Below are 17,874 nucleotides of genomic sequence, written 5' to 3'. Positions count from 1 at the left end.
CGCAAGAGATTCTTTCCGATGCTGTTCTCGCGGCTCGAACATATATTTGTGACCTGGTTAGTAATTAGGTCAAACCAGAATGGGTGTATCTAATGGAGGCTGATATTTCTAAAGATGAAGTGGAAGAGGTGTTGTCTCACCTACCTAGAAGGAAAAGTCCAGGTTGGGATGGGCTTCCTAATGAGTTGTTTCCAGCCCATGTGCAACAACTTAAGGACCCATTAACACGCTTGTGTCAGCAGGTGTGGAACTTTGGTATGATGCCTATGGATTGGAAAAAAGCTGTCATCAGATTGCCCCCCCTTGCACTTGTCCCACCCGCCCCGGCCGTTTTTTCACCCCTGGCCGCCGCCTCCGCCACCGCCTATCTTTTCCTCCCTCCACCCCCCCCACCCCTCGCGTGCTCTCTTGCCTGGAGGCCTGGCCCTTTGTGATTGTCACAAAAGTGATATTTAATGTCACATTAAGGTCATAAATATGGAATGACATTAAAAGTGACATTTAATGTGACATTAAGGTAAATCTAGGGGAACATGCACGAGAATGACCGTCCGGGCTCTTGGGCGCCCGAACGGGGTTAAGGGGAGCCTAGAGAGTAAGAGAGTCCAGGAATAGTAGGACTCCAGGAAGTTGACGGCTGGCAAAGGAATCCGAGTGGGAGGGCCAGCACTGATCTAGGCGTGGTTGGGAGGAGAAGAGACACTCGTGCTCAGAAGTTTTTTCATGGTTCTCTCTCTGTCTTTATGAAGGTCGAATCCATCTTATATTGGTATCAGAGCCTATGGTTCAACGTCTCAGATCGTCAATCGTTCGTCAAATTGTCAGTAATCCGTCAGGTTGTCAGTCGTCAGTCAGGCCGTCAGTTGTTCATAAAGTCGCGTGAGTACCAGGCGCCGTGAAAACGCGACGGGCCGTGAAGAAAAACGAAAGGGAGAAGCGCCATGTCACATCGCGTGAGTACCAGGTGCCGTGAAAACGCGACGCGCCGTGAAGAAAAACGAAAGGGAGAAGCGCCACGTCACATTAATGTGACCCGTTACGTTACGGGCAGGGAAAAACAATTAGACGAGGGGTCGTGAGGACCAAACCAGAAGTGGTGTCGCGAGAATCAGACGTGGGGTCACAAGGAAACGTGACTTTGTCATGACTGATGTTGACGGGTAACTGCGACTGCTGACTGCGACTGATGTGAGACGGACATGACTGCGACTGCTGAGAGAGGGACAGAAGAATGTCATATACGACTGAAGTCAGGAAATTGAATTTCCAGCATGATTACTTCACTGTTCTAATCCGGGAAGATACAATCTGTTTCTTACTCTTCGAGTTTCTTTCCAAATCAACAGCCACTGCCTGCCATTAAAAATCAGGGAAGTATTTTACTTGTATGCAAATTTCTTATTTTTGCTTTCCAATTCCAGTGTATTAATGGCAAAAAAAGGGAAAGAAAGGGTAATGGAAAGTTCTAGTTCCGGGGATCAACCTATGGTAGATCCCCATGAACCAGACATACAAGAAGAACAATGGGAAGAATTTTTTGCTACGCGAGAGCAATTCGATGATCTTACTGCTCGTGTGCAAACTCAGGGGGTTCAAATGGAATTTTTAACTCAAACACTTAATGAAATAAAATCTCAATTAACTTTATTGTTGGAAAAAGATAAAAATAAGATAGAAATCTCAGATGTCCCATCTTCATCGAAAGATTTAGATGTGACTATGCGAGATCCTAAGGAACCCCAGACTTACCATAAATTGAGGGATAATCCAGTTTTAAAGGATATGAAACCACCTCAATTTTACGGGGAGGAAAAAGATAGGAATAAAGACACAATCTTTAATTTCCTCCAAAAATGGGAAGATTTACATAAATTAAAAAATACCCCACCACATCTCCAAGCACTAGAGGCTAGTTTAACTTTGGGACCCAAAGCATATAAGTGGTGGCGAACTTTAAAGGAGGCGAATAAAATACCTGAAACTTGGGCTCAATTTGAATCCGTCTTTTTAAAAGAATTTCTTCCTGAAAATGAAATGGAAAGAAATTGGGAAGATTGGGATTATGTCAGACAAAAGGGAAGACCCCTGTTGACATATCTGGAGGAATATCGTGAGATAATCCTCAAACTGGAAGGAATAGATGAATTCCAAAAAACAAGAGGATTCATTAGGGGACTGGATAAAGCCTGTAAAAAGGAAGTAAAACGGAGTTTACCTAAGACGCTGGAAGAGGCAATTAAATTTGCATTAATTTATGAAGATAGTACGCGTGCAGGTACACTCACTAGTCTCACTGATACGGAGCCCAAGTCTAAGGAATTGGAAACCTCAAAATTTGTGGGCAAATTTAAAAGAAAAATGTCATTTTTAAAGAGTAAAAAACAACCTTTTGAAAAGAAACCATATATGAGGCCAAAGTTAAGTCCTGATGACTTTGATAAAGCCAAAAAAGAAAAGTTGTGTTTTAATTGCCTATCCCCTAACCATGCTGCTTGGAATTGCCCTCAAAAGAAAAAGGGGGAAGACAAAGGAAAGGATAAGGACAAGGGCAAGGGAAAAGAAAAACAAATCCATGTAGTGCAGACCTTAGAATTAAAGGGCCATGAAAAGTATAAATCTTTAGAGGTCTTGCACATGGATGTACAACATAAGTGTTGTATGTCAACTTCTATGTGGCAGCCTACTTTTGGGCCACATGATTTACTTAGAGTACATGGATTGATAGCTGGAAAACGGGTTAGAGTCATGATTGATGACTCTGCCACACATAATTTTATAAATTATACACTTGTCAAAAAATTGAAACTTCCCCAACAAAACAGTGAGCATCAATATGTTGTTCGTATGATGCAAGGCCAAGACAATAAAATATGGGATACAATGGTATCCAATTTGGAAATTGAGATTCAAGGATATAAAGATAAGCTTGATTTCCAAATAATGAACATGGAAAGAGCTGATATTGCTCTAGGGAGGGAGTGGCTATGGGGATTGGAACCATCCTTAAAACGTAGCTATCACCATAATACACTGGAATTTGAAAGGGATGGTAAGACTTTTGTCATTCAAGGTGAACATGAAGTATCTGATAATCCTTTGCTGTGTTCTACTGAAGTTCAGAAGCTGATAAAGAAGGAAATTTGTGAGGTATATATGCTATGGTCTCTTCCTGTACAGAATACTTTTACTTTCTGTAATATTAAGCAACAATTTTCTTATGTTTGTGAGTTGAATGTTAATAATGAATTGAACAGTTTGTTAGATGATTTTAAAGATGTGTTTCCTTCTGATTTACCAAGTGGCCTTCCACCAGATAGGGGTGATATAAATCACCCAATTGATATAAATAAGGATACAAACCCAATTTCAAAACCACCGTATAGGTTAAGTGAAACACAGCATCAAGAAGTTAGTAATTCACCTTGGGCTTCACCAATTTTATTGGTAAAGAAAAAAGATGGTCCTATGCGACTTTGTGTTGACTATAGAGCACTTAATAAAATAACGGTGAAGAATAAATTTCCTATGCCCAGAATGGAAGATCTTTTTGATCAATTGCAAGGGGCAAAATTCTTCACAAAGATAGATTTAAGATCAGGCTATCACCAAATAAGAATTAAGGCACAAGATGTTTCCAAGACGGCATTTCGTACTAGATACGGGCATTATGATTTTTGGTGATGCCTTTTGGCCCCACTAATGCACCAGCTACCTTTATGAAGCTGATGAATAGTGTTTTACGGCCCTATCTAGGACATTTTGTAGTAGTCTTCTTGGATGATATCTTGATCTTTAGTAAATCAAGAGAAGAACATTTGGAACACTTACAATTAGTATTCCAACTGTTAAGAACACATTCCCTTTATTCGAAGAAAACTAAATGTGAATTCTTTGCACAAGAGGTCAAATATCTAGGGTATATTATCTCGAAAGAGGGAATCAACATGGATCCAGAAAAAGTAAGGGCAATTATTGAATGACCACCTCCAAGGAACCTGGAAGAGCTGCAGATCTTCCTAGGTTTATCTGGATTTTATCGAAGATTCATTCCAGATTATGCCAAAATAGCTGTTCCAATGACAGACCAACTTAAAGAGAGAGGGAAAAGTTTTAATTGGGGAACAGACCAAAATGAAAGTTTTCAAAAACTTAAGGTAGCTATTGCTACAGCTCCAGTATTATTAATAGTGGATCCCAACAAACCATTTGTGGTTGAAGCTGATGCCAGTGATAAGGCAATAGGCGCGGTCTTATTACAAGAAGGTCGACCAATTGCTTTTGAAAGCAAGAAATTAGATCGTGCAAAACAAAATTATTCTGTTTATGAGAGGGAGCTGTATGCAATAGTACATGCAATGAAGAAATGGAGGCACTATTTGTATGGTGCCAAACTTTTGATTTTATCGGATCATGAAAGCATTAAGTGGCTTAATGATCAACCAGATTTACACGGGCGTAAAGCCAGATGGGCCGAACTCCAAGAGTTCGACTATGAGATCAGATATAGAAAAGAAAAGTATAATATAGTAGCTGATGCACTCAGCAGAATGCCCATCATTAATGAATTGAGTTTTACTCAATTCACTTCCAACTTGCTTGAATCTTTAAAAGGGAAATGCCAGGTTGATCCGGCATATTCCAACTTATGGGAAGCAATAAAAAATGGGGATCCAACTGAAAGTGCTTCTATTGAGGAAGGAATATCTGAGGATGTTCAACAAGGTAATGGAGCATCAGGGGTTGCTCAAACTAGATTCAAGTGGAAGAATTTTACCATTGATAATGGTTATCTACTCTACAAGGGTAGGATATGTGTCACGAAAGATATAGAAATAAGGCGCCAGATACTCTTTGAGTGTCATGATACCCCTAGTGCGGGACATCCAGGAGTTAATAAGACTTATAGTTTTATTAAAAGGCAGTTCTATTGGCCTGGAATGAATAAGGACGTCCTTGACTATGTGGTCAAATGTAATAAATGCCAGGTTAATAAAGCTGAAAAATTAAAAATGGAAGGACTTCTCCATCCATTAGAAATTCCTTCGGGAAAATGGGAGAGTATCTCCATGGACTTTATTGTTGCTCTACCTAGAACACAGAGGGGGCACAACTCTGTGTGGGTGATTGTGGATAGGTTAACCAAAATAGCTAGGTTCATTCCAACTTCAATTGATGTTAAAACACCGGAATTGGCTAGATTGTTCGTAGAGAACATATACCGATTGTATGGCCTTCCGGCAAATATAGTTTCTGATCGGGATAGAAAATTTGATAGCCATTTTTGGCGTGCGGTATTTAGGAAATTGGATACTAAACTTAGCATGAGTACGGCGGATCACCCGCAAACAGATGGGCAAACTGAAAGGGTTAACCAAATTCTTGAAGATATGCTTAGGGCATATGTAAGTAAAAGGCAAACTAATTGGGAAGAGTATTTACCGATAGCAGAGTTTGCATATAACAGTGCCAAGCACTCTTCCACTGGATATTGTCCATTTATGTTAATGTATGGGTTTCAGCCCAGAGCTCCTTTTGCAGTAGGACTGCATAAGGAAAAGGTTCAGGCAGCTAAAGATTTTTTGGAGGATATGAATAGTATGTTAAAATTTGCTCAATAAAATATTAAAAAAGCTCAAAATCGAGCTAGAGCATATGCAGATCCTCACCGAAGAGACATCTCCTTTGAAGAAGGAGAATTGGTCTATCTTAAGGTGCCTGAACAAACTAAAACTATGAAAAAGGGACACTGCCCAAAGCTTTCACCAAGGTATTGTGATCCTTTCATAATACTTAAAAGGGTGGGAGAATTGGCTTACAAGCTCCAACTACCTGCTGGTAGTAAAATACATCCAGTTTTTCATGTAAGTAAATTAAGGAAGAAGCTGGGTGATTTGGATAATCTAATCTTAAATGATGATATTGAGGAGTTATTCTATGACCAATCTAATCCACATGAACCAGAAAAAATATTAAATGTTCGTAATAGACGAACAAGGAATACTATTTATCAAGAATGTATGGTTAAGTGGAAAGATTGTTCAGAAGAAAGCTCAACATGGGAGCGAGTAAGTACTTTAAAGAAAAGGTTTCCCGATTTACAGTTAGACCTTCCAAGTATCGTTTTCGAGGACGAAACCGATTCTTAAGGGGAAGGAAATGTGACATTAATGTGACATTAAAAGTGATATTTAATGTCACATTAAGGTCATAAATATGGAATGACATTAAAAGTGACATTTAATGTGACATTTAATGTAAATCTAGGGGAACATGCACGAGAATGACCGTCTGGGCTCTTGGGCGCCCGAACGGGGTTAAGGGGAGCCTAGAGAGTAAGAGAGTCCAGGAATAGTAGGACTCCAGGAAGTTGATGGCTGGCAAAGGAATCCGAGTGGGAGGGCCAGCACTGATCTAGGCGTGGTTGGGAGGAGAAGAGACACTCGTGCTAAGAAGTTTTTTCATGGTTCTCTCTCTGTCTTTACGAAGGTCGAATCCATCTTATAGCTATCCTCTTAGCCCTTTGCTGTTTGCTTTGGTTACTCACCCCATGCTCTCATTACTAGATAAATTGGCAGCTCAAGGTGAGATAGTTGGCTTAACTCTTCCTAGCTGTGACCAGCTTGTGGGTCAATCTTTGGCGGATGATTCTTTTATGTTTCTTAAGGCGGATGGTATTAATGTTAATCGGGCAATGGTGGCCTGGAATCTTTTTGTTTTGGCATCAGGTCTTCATATTAATAGTCAAAAATCTATCCTTCTCTCCTATATGGAGAATGATCTGTAGGCCTTGGGCTCGAATGGAATTACAATCACAAGGGGCAATATAACCAGACACTCGGGATACCCTATTGGTGTGGAGGTTGCTCCCCGCTTGCTGGATTGGATGGCCTCCCGAATTCATGACAGGTTCATGTACTAGAAATCCCAGAGTTGGCCAATACATGTTAGACTAAAAGTGGCTCAATGTATAATGATCAGCTTGATCTCATTCTTTCTGCCACTACTTCCTTAGACAAAGAAGTCCATTTTGGATTTGGTTCAGCCTATCAGATTTATGCTTTGGAAAAAGAAAGGCAATCGTTTGGGACAGGTATGGATCTCCTGGCATCATGTGATCACTCCGAAAAGGATGGGGGATACAGCTTTGTTAGATGTCAATTTGCATATGGCCGCTTTGAGGCTTTCCTTGTTGCAGAGTCTATGTACTCAGTGTCATCCTTGGTCAAACATTGCTAAATTCTTCATAGAAAAGACTGGCATCTCTCATGGTAGCACGGTTATTCATGCTTCCTCGTGGCATGTGCTTAATTCTATGAGGCCTTTAAAGGTCTCCCAGTCTATTCTTCTTTCTCATTTGATAGCTTCCTGGTAGGAAATGCTTTGTTTTGCACTTTGGCATCCCCCGGATATTCGTAAAGATGAAAATTTGCTACAAGGAGAAATACTGGCTTGCTCAAGGTTATTGGATTAGCCACAAAAAGATTTGCAGCGTGACAAGTTCAATCAAATGGCTAGGTTGGGGTTGAAGACAGTCAATGATGGTGTTATTTCCTGGTAGGCCCGTCTTTATTCCTTTAGGCGCATTCGTCAGTACTTTCAGGTGCCTCGTGGATACGGGGACATTTGGTCGTCTATACAGGACAGTTTTCAGAGGTTTTTTCCTTTGCCTGTATTACAACCATTGGATCCTTAGCGTGACTGGATGTTTGTGCTTCCTGATGATTTTGGGAAAAGATCAACTAATCAGATATATCATCAGATGGTGGAAGCCAAGAAATGGGTCATGGGGAAAGTGAATAGATTATGGCATCGTAGGGACAGTAATAAGAAGTGGCGGGAAAGATTCATCCAGCTTTGGAAGTCGAAGGTCTCGTATCAAAAGTGTTCATGTGGCGACTGCTCTTTGGGGGGCTTCCAACAGGCGAAGTGCTCTGCGCTTGAAAGATCTCTACTAGGCATTGTGTTTTTTGCACTACGTGTGATGAGACATTGCTTCACCTCTTTGTCTCTTGCCCTGTTGCGCGGATTTGGAATTTCATTTCCCGTGTCTGGTTTTCTGTGACTCAGCACCACCTATTAGTTCGTTCGTGGATTATGGGAGATATGTCTTCTATGTCCTCTTTAAGTTCAGATTGTTCCTGCCTATTTCATTTCCTTAGATGGACAACCCTGTATTTTTGATTCAGCATCGGGCATCCATGGGTATGTGGCCGGTGTGAGAGGAATAGTCTTATGGCAAATCTGCTCTATGATGTCAGCAGACCTGGTTCTTCTGGATATTGCTGCTCCCTGGATGGTGATTGTTCGCTCCACTCCAAGTACTCCTGTGTGATCTGATAGTACTGTTCATGTAATAGGTTGTTCTGAGAGAGTGTGTGTGTGTGAGAGAAAGAGAGAGAGAGAGTTTCTCAGATGACCTGATGGTCTGATGTAACAGAAAGTAAGAGATACACAGAGAGAATGTTGACCTGATGGTCTGATATAAATATTTACTACTTAATTCAATTATCTTCACGAAAAAGAGAGAGAGAGAGAGAGTGTGTGTGTGTGATGTGTGAGTGTGTGGTTTATAGTTATTAGTGATTGAGAGCTTGATGCACATATTGAAATTTGTGTGTGTGTGTGTATAGCTTAAGCAAGTTATAAATTATAATGCTTACCTCCAAGATGGCTTGCTTAATATGATACTAGGTGAAGGCACTATCATTTATGTCCCTCTCTTTCCAATGTCTATGGCCCACAAGCATATATCCCAAGCGGACAAAATACAATGAAGTTTTGATGCCATGCTTCTTGTGATCACTCCATCCATCGACCAATATGGAGTATCCATACTTGGTCAATGTGGCTTGGATTGGCTTGAGGGCTCTATCAATCTTCTCCATCTCTTCTCCAATCTCCTTCTCCTAATGTCGTTGTATGAGACACCAGTCCATTCATTACATTGCCTTCACCATTTTCATCCATTGCTCTTGCTTGAGGACATTGAACGGGAGATTGCAGTCAATTACAGTGTGTAAAATCTTTACGTTCACAAGTCGTTGCCGTTGTGTAAGAAAGACAACCAATCCTCTTAAACTACCAAGGGCTTGAGAGAAAGTGGATTGCCTCTCCACTTGCGCATGATGCTCCACACTTTGCCTTTTACCACTTGCACAGCTAGACATGGATGTGAGCCACTAACAATGGTGCCATAGTTGTCTCCGTACGATGTATGGTACTAATCGTACCGTATGATCCATACGGTATGTATCTATACAGATTCATACGTTAAATTGTGCCTTTTTTGGCCACCTTGCTTGCACGTCTTGAGTCCCACGCTCTGCTTGCGGCCTTGCGTTTACTCACGTGCGTTCTGCATGCCTGTGTGGCACTTTTTGGGAGGGTGGGAAGCCTTGGATACCTCATGCCACCCCCTTTTCCAGCTATGCATCCATCCAGCTAGCAGCCCTCTTTGACTGTTGACCCCTCTTTGAAGTTTGACTGTTTGAACTTTGACCCTTCTCTCATTTACAAAAGGTGCTTCTCTACTCCATGCTTCCACACCAATTCAGCAAGTATTAACTATTCTTATCTTCCTCTCTTGGATCTTGAATGGACTTTTGATTTGTCATTCTCATCTCCCATCCCCTCTATCCCGCACCCTATCAAAGCATTTGCCATTCTCATCTCCCATCCCCTCTCTCACTTTTGCTCTTTCAACTTTACCCCAACCCTTGGTCCTCTCAAGTCTCCCTCTCTTTCAACTTTCAAGACTCAAATTTTAAGAGTCGAGACTCAAGCATCTCTCTCTCTCTCTCTCTCTCTCTCTCTCTCTCTCTCTCTTCCCCCCCCCCCCCCCCCCGGGCCTCTTTATTCGTCATCGGCACCATGACTCATGAGAAGCACAAGGCCTTCAATTTGCACGAGATGAAGGTGGAGAGGGATACAAAGAAGTCCAACTCCCACCATTGGACATCTAAGTATTGCGAAAAGCACTAAACAAGTGGTGCAACTCAGCTTCTCCAACATCTTTTCAAGACGAAGGGGCAAGTTGCTCCATGCAAGGAGATCCCTGAAAACATCATGGAGGAGATTCTCGCGAAGATGAGAAGGGGATCCATAAGAGGAGGAAGTGTCTTATCAGCATCAACTCCTATGCCTACTATCGAGGAAGCATCGAATGTGGGTATCTTCAACCGATGTGGGAGAAGACTCTACCATTGGTGGTGGAGGCTCCACATCCACATCCAGCTCCGGTGAAAGATAAAGAGTGCAGGCTCGTGCAGTGCCGGAGAGATAGACCTCTCTCTCTCTCAAGCTCTCGGTCATGTGCGTGGATCGGTTGCCTTTCTTAGAGAAAGGCAAGGACTTGCGGACATTGAAATTGCACGCACAGTGATTGAGTGCAATCTTGCATTCAATGTCCTAAAACAATAGCAATGGAAGAAGAGCCATTGTAAATGTGGGTTCATGTGAAGGTAAAGCAGTGTCACATACTACGATATGAAGACGGAAAAGATTGATGAAGAGAAGGAGAGGATTGATAGAGCCCTTGATCCTATTCAGGCAGCATGGATAAAATATGGTTCCTCCATTCTCACCGGCAGACGGAGTTATCGTAAGAAATGAGGCATCATCAACATACTCGTCTTATGTCCACTCGGCACTTACTTTTTGCGGGCCGTGAATACTGGCAAGAGGGGGAGGAAAACAATAGGCACATTCATCTACCGCCACATTCGACAAGCTATCATTGAGGTATACATTGCCTTTTAAATTTGTTTCACTTTCTTTCATTATGATAATTGATTTATGCATAACTATCTATCTCCCCATTTTAATCTCTCTAATATCTATCTCGATTCTCTCTCTCCCCTCGGGCCCCAAGGCCCCCAAACCCCATCTCTCTTCATTCTTGAATCTTGAAACTTGAAACTTGAAAGGTTCAACTCTCTCTTTCTCTCTCTAACCTCCAAGGATTGTTAATTTGTTAGTATACTTGTAATTTGTATCCCACCTTAAGAGGGCTTGGATCACACCTTCAAGATTCCTTGGGTTACCCCCAATTGCATGTCTAGAACCTTGGGTACATATAGGTCACTCCACTTGCACTTTGTTATAGACACATGCATGCGCTGAGGCCTGTTTAGACCCAGCTCATTGGGGTCATTGAACCCTCACAAGCACCTAATAGACCAAGCCCTAGCTTAACTAGAGCTTGCATCCTAAAGCCCCTTGCACCCCACTCAGGGTGGGTAGGACCCCTCACCCTAGTGCACATGACACTAGGTTTAGGTCACCTAGGACCATATTGTATACCAACTTACTATGAGCACTCTCTCAAATTGCCCTATTTCTTCTTTCGACAACACCACTAAATACTCTGAGATATCCATTGGCATCAAGTCTTATGATGAGGTTGCATTTCCCCTATGCATACACTTGATAGTTTAGAATATCCTTCAGAGTATTAGACATACTGCTGAACAGGTTAGGTATTGACTATGTTCTAACTTGAACCCATAGATTAGCCAGTGGTGTAGTTCTGTTTTTAGTTGTACTGTACACAGCTTGAATGTACTCAGTTGTCATTCTAACCAACAGAAAGATATTTTCATACAAAGACATATCACCTTCTCTGGAGCTACCTTTGGCTATTTATTTTTCAGATAATGTCTTGTAGCATAAACTTGATGATTCTTCGTTGATCCTTCTATCTCTGGGTGACACTGAACATGGACTGATTACCAATTCCACTGTCTCAATTCCGCGGCTATTATTTTAGTGCCATCAAAGTCCAAGTAATTCACAGAGCCTGCAAAACCTTCAAATAAAGATAAAAGATAGGAATACTGCATAGGTATTGTAAATGTATGAATCTCTGGCAAGTCCTTCCCATCACTTTTAATGATATTCTATTTATTTTTAGATTTTGCAAGTTTTCAAAGTGCAAGGGATTCAATATAAAAATTCGTTGAGCCCACATAACTTTTCAGTCTTTGTGCAAAGAATAGCCTGTTGGCAATGTAATTTCTTGTTTGGCCTGTAGTTTGCAAGTATTTTTGAGAAACTGCCATCCACCCAAGTTAAGTAGTTTCAATTTCAGGATATTACACACATCAATTATGAGACGGAATATCGAACAGAATGGTGTAGCAGCAATGACACACTTAGGCCCTGTTTCTTATTTGCAAGGAAATTTACAAGAGGGGCAGCTCTACTTTTATTAAATGAGGTGAGAATATGTTGCTCTCATCAAGCTATTTAGATAGGCCTTTAATGTTTTGGGATTCTTTTTGTCCTTCTAGCGTGAAGCCTTGTATTAACATCTTGTTGTCAAACAGCCCTCAGTGGGCCTGAGGTCCTGTTACTCAATTTTAGCTGTTTTCTGTAACGTTTTGGTCTCAACTTACATATACTAACTTGAGCGTTGGGTGTTTTGCAGACAATCAACTGAACAAAGAACCCCTAGGATTCACACATTGTCATGTATAGTATTGCCCACATGCCATAGAACTTTACATTGTAACATTAAATCCAATTGATCTATATGTTCTTTATTCAGCTTTGACATCACAACGAATGTGCAGTGAATACTTCTTACAGTGAAGTAGCAACTGCAAGACAGCCAACATGTCAGCACCCCCCAAAAACCCCACAAGAGGTCTACCTCGTGAGCATGGGTCAACTCTTCTTCTGTTGATGACCACCTTTTACAAATGAAATAGTGCATGATAGTTCATGAATGTGCTTTGCTCTCATGAACCAGAAAGGACCAGGGGCCCATGTTAGCATCATGTTAGCAGTCTAAGTTCTGTACTGGTTTTATTTAAAACGTTGGGTGATAGGCATACAGTTTATGTATGTCACGCTCTATCTAAGGGATTAGGTATTGAGTCTTTAATGCCGTTTCTTTTTGTAAGGGCGGACTTGGTGTTTCTCTTTTGTTCTTGGTTAAGGTACTTAAGGTTACCTGAAGTTTTAGACTTTTGGTCTGCCCTTGCAAGGCCTTAGTATTTGGTTTTAGGATTTCGACCCATTTATCTTTCAGCTTGAGTGCACTGAATACGCTCTCCACACGTCAAAATTGCTTTTTAACATTAGATGTGTTATTATCAGGTAAAGGTGGGTGGAGAATCCTTATATCCATGTCCTAAAGAAGATCGCTATCAATCATTATTTTTTCTTCTTTGCATTGCCTATGTTATGTAATGGTGCTTAGGACTTGCAACAGTTCTTGGATTAAAGAATTTCATCAAGTAAGACTGGTTAGATGTAGAATAGATCTCCTTTTTCCCCTTCCATGATCTATAGGGGATTGCATGCATTTTGTTTGCTATGTCTACACAACCGAGTATAACCACGTCTACAAAATAGAGGAGCACCAATTGCAGCATAAACAAAGCTACTTCCCATTTGATTGGTGATCTTGCTTATTCATCATGCTGCACATGGACTTTATATACCAGTCTTGCTGCACCATATACCCCTTGCTTGTATTGTACGGGCATTGATGCTCTACAATCTTTCCCATGACCTACAACATTACCTTGGGAATCTTGGGGAGTAGATACCATCTCCCAAGAGCTTTCCTTGGAAGAATTTAACGCTATCTCTTATATAGCTAGCTGGTACTCTAGCTCCAAACTGTCTATATCTCTCATTTGTAAGAAACTCAAGGGAAGCTTCAAGGACAATTTGTCTATGGGGAGTAGATACCATGAATGCAAGAAAGCATCGAAGAATCAAAGTTTGTAATAGACTCGCCGAAACTCACCTTTCTCATTGTGATCTCACGATACGGATGTGGCTCCTTTTGTGCTCTGATCATCAAGCCACGACTGATACCCTCCACTCTAAGCAGCCAAGAAAAAGAGTAGCAATGGAGGAGAAAAGGCTTCTCCCGCTTGCTCTCTCTCAAGCAATACCTATGCTAGAAGAACGAAAGTAGTGAAGGAAGTGAGCGCTTAAATATCTGTCACACAAAAAGTTTCACGGGGTTTCGCAAACATGTAGCCTAAAAACTTTGGCTTATCTCTCAAGTCTAGTCATCGTTTTTACATAGTAGCATGTGGATCTGTATATTTAGTTAATCTTTTGTTTATTCACAAATAAAAATTTGAAATATATAGATTGTGAATATGAAAGATATTACATTTTGCATGGGAGGGGACGTGGCTCTCACTTTTTTCATAAATACATTGTTGCATGATAAAATGAAATCTAGTTGTTTAAATGTTACAACTATAAATTTTTGTGTTTAAGATATTTCATAGTTTTTTACAATGATAATTATCCTTTCAAAGACATGTACCCAAGGTGACAATGCCATAAAGGTACATGGGAAAGATAGAGCAAAACTAGAACATGGTCAACAAACCCAGAGACAAGCAAGGGATAGAGATTGTCAACCTTGGCACATCTAGCAAAATAAAGCTACCACAAGTGATCTTACATGAAGAATCACCAAAAGATACGTAGTATCTATCATTATCCAATTGTCAAGTTGTAATAAGGCTTTTAGTCAAAGCTGCAACATAACGTACAATATAAATCACAAAAGAAGCACTGATATCAACTTGCAGTCTAACTCATCTATGCCAATGGTATTTAATACAGTGTTATCTCCTAGTCTAATAGAACTCGTACTGTAGTTATAAAACGAATGACCTTGTGGAGTAACCTAGAATAAAGCCCTTGAATCAAAAAGCCAACATTGAGAGTAAAAAGACAACACATTAGTAAACTCACTACATTAAGTGATAAAGCAACAAGTATGTAATTATCAAAATTGTACTCCAAGGCATTTATCTTTTCTATCTTCATGTTGGACCTAGGCATAATATGTGTAGACTTTTGGCTTTTTGGCATTTTGCCCTTGTCTTTCTCATTGCATATTTTATGGCACTACGATCCAATGTGACCCTACTTTTCACAATAATGACATGTCAATGAGAACTTACGATCACGACACTTACTGTGAGACTATCCATGAGACTTGGATTGAGACTTTTGTGAATCTCTACCATGGTTATTATTCCCATTTCCACCATGCTTGACTAACCTTCACATGAGAAGGTGATGGGCAACCAATAGGCTTATCACCTTGCATATGGAAGTACTCAAGAGCTTTATAATTATAGTCTTGTGACAAGTAGAGGAGCCCCTTAAGACACTAGTGCTCAATGATGGTGCAATATGTGCTCAATGATAGTAAGTAGAGGAGCCCCTTAAGGCACTAGTGCTCAATGATGGTGTAGTATGTGCATAAAACCAACCATGGCATGGAAATATTTAAAGAAAATCAGGAGACGATCCTTGAGTGCAATATATCTAACAAGTGCAATGTGAAGTACTCGTGAATCCATAATTCTTATAATGTGCAAAGATATTGATAAGAAGGTATACATGTTTCAAGATATCCACCAGCTACTATAGTCAAAATTTGACTTCAACTTGTCCAAGAAAACACCAATCCTGACCAAGATAATCAAGTTCTCACGCACAAAAGATCACAAAACAATCCTAACATAAATAGACACACAAAATTTGGCTAGAAAGCAACTAGACATACAGTCACAAACAATTGAGCACAAAAAATCATGCCTACAAGATGCATTCCTAGGGGTTTTCAATCGAAAATGCATGACATCATCCTTCTCTTTTCACCCAACTTGATCCCCTTTGCGACCCTCATGCTTGGTGTCATGTCCATCAGAGTCATTGATGTATTGTTCTAATGAGAGAAAGAGATAGAGGGAGAGAGAGAGAGAGGTCTAGGAGCTTGTCGGTATCCACCATGGTGATGTCATCCTCTTGCTCTCATCTAACTTGATCTCCTTTAAGACCCTCATGCTCAATACCATGTCCATCTATCGAAGCCATCACCACTACTTATAATCCCCTAAACATGCATCCACCATGGTGATGTCATCCTCCTCTCACCCAACTCGATCCTCTTTGTGACCTTCATGCTCGGCATCATGTCCATTACAACGATTGCCACTATATGTAATCCCTTGAACATACTTGCAAAGATTACAAAATAGGTCCATGATTGCACATCCAAATTCGTGGCCATCATACCTTCCCTCATTGATAAGGTTGCACCATTACAGTCATCTCATTATACATCTTGACAACGAACCTGAAACATCAACAAGAGAGCAAGAGAGAGACACTGTATGTGGAAACTCCAACAGTCAATGTGTGAGCGGCCTTCCCTTATTCAAATCTCACTGAAAGAATAAATAATGAATTGACAATGATAGGCACCTACCACCTACAGTGTATAGGTGTGTGGGTATTATCAGCATAATTAATACACGAGGCAGAGGCGCCTTTACCCCCAACACTAAATAGTTCCATTGCAAGTGTGGTGGCCTAAAATCCCAAGACCAAAAGATATTGGTGTTAGAATCAACTTCTTGAATCAAATTATCATTGTTAGCTTTGAATAGCATTTTCCTCCATCTAGGAATTAGATCAACTAATATTCCCTTTGCTCTAGCTACCACAAGAACAGCATGGGATAGTAACCAACTTATTATTAGTTAGCCCCCATTTCTCACATAATTCTTTGTTGTCAATGAGTTGCTAATATTTCTATCATCATAACCACATGGAGTTTCCTATTTCCAACATCTATGCAATAACTTTACTCTAATGACATCTAATTCCAAGTTAATCCTTAGAAGCTACGATCCCCCATCTTCCTAATTGTTTTTTAGATAGGCCAAACTAATAAGGGCTAAGTACTTAAAGGTTTGCACATTTTAAGGCACTATGGCCCAATGTGACTCTACTGCCCATAATAATGATATGTCAAAGCAGGACTTATGTCTACAGAACTTATTGCAAGACTACCCATGAGACTTGGACTAAGAGTTCTATGAGTCTCTATGGTTATTATTTTCATTTTTGCCATTTTTGCCTCTAACTATAAGTGCATGAGAAGTGCAGGTTGTATCAATATTCTTCCTGTTCACGTCCTCTCTATAAGTAAAGCACTCTCCATATCATTACATTTTAACCATCTTCAAGAGGATTAGCACTTGTGATAGTACGAAATGTATCCCATGACTCTAGCAGTGTGACAAGCAAGAACCATGACTTTATGTTATCCTCAAACTGAATGCCTTGCAAGATAAGATGGTTGAAAATAGAGTGAAATTCATTCAAATGAGTAGACATAGGGGTGTTGTCCTTCATGCGAAGGTCCACAAGTTTCTTCAACCAACATAACTAATTGAGATATAGGACTCTGCTTTTGTCATAAAGATCATATGCACCACTATCAATCAAAGTAGCATTGAAGTTTACCTACTTATACAAAAGATAGTATGATAGTAGACTCACATAACTCATCAAGCTCATCCCAATCATCTTTAGTTTCAAGTTTTCGGCTTTATGCCCTTGGCTTTCAATGGTGTAACCTACTTCTTTTGCACCAATACTTGCCATAATTACATCTTCCAATATTGTTAGTTGTTATTGTCCAACTTCTTAATGTTGAAAATAGCAATGTCATTGGATGCATTTGAAGTATGTACCATTATGTCTACAAATGACTACAAAGTACAAGATTATGGAATGTTGTAATCACAGCAAAGGCATACCCAAAACTAAGCCAAGAGTGAGGGTAAGAAGTGGAGAACTAAAGAGTATATAGCTATTTACAAATAGTAGTTACTAGAATGTTCAAACAAAGCGTTTGCTCTCAAAGAAATTGCTCATAAATAAATTTCAATATTTCTATCCATAAATATGCAGTAAATAACAATATGTCTATATGCCAAAGACCAAATAAGTAAGCTCACAATGCTAGGAAGATCCAAGGTAGCAATTGGGATATATCAAATATAACTAGCAATGTAGCATCCAACTACCAAG

At 40.2% G+C, this 17,874-nt stretch overlaps 1 protein-coding gene across 1 annotated transcript in view; it reads left to right on the top strand.

The window, feature by feature from the left end:
• LOC148020794 (Core-2/I-branching beta-1,6-N-acetylglucosaminyltransferase family protein) overlaps nucleotides 1–12,896 on the top strand; it is a 149,996-nt gene extending 137,100 nt beyond the window's left edge. Inside the window, exons 10-11 of the mRNA XM_087698604.1 lie at nucleotides 12,089–12,217; nucleotides 12,428–12,896. Of these exons, the coding sequence (XP_087554730.1) occupies nucleotides 12,089–12,217; nucleotides 12,428–12,439 (141 nt within the window). The 3' untranslated portion in view covers nucleotides 12,440–12,896. The remainder of the gene's footprint in view (nucleotides 1–12,088; nucleotides 12,218–12,427) is intronic.
• Nucleotides 12,897–17,874: the final 4,978 nt, after the last annotated feature.

This window comes from Lygodium microphyllum, chromosome 18 (assembly GCF_053477565.2).
Source record: "Lygodium microphyllum isolate KBCC chromosome 18, Lygodium_microphyllum_v1.1.10, whole genome shotgun sequence".
Taxonomy (NCBI): Eukaryota; Viridiplantae; Streptophyta; class Polypodiopsida; order Schizaeales; family Lygodiaceae; genus Lygodium; species Lygodium microphyllum.
The sequence above is the reverse complement of the archived record's forward strand: the minus strand, read 5'-3'. Positions and strand labels throughout refer to the sequence as shown.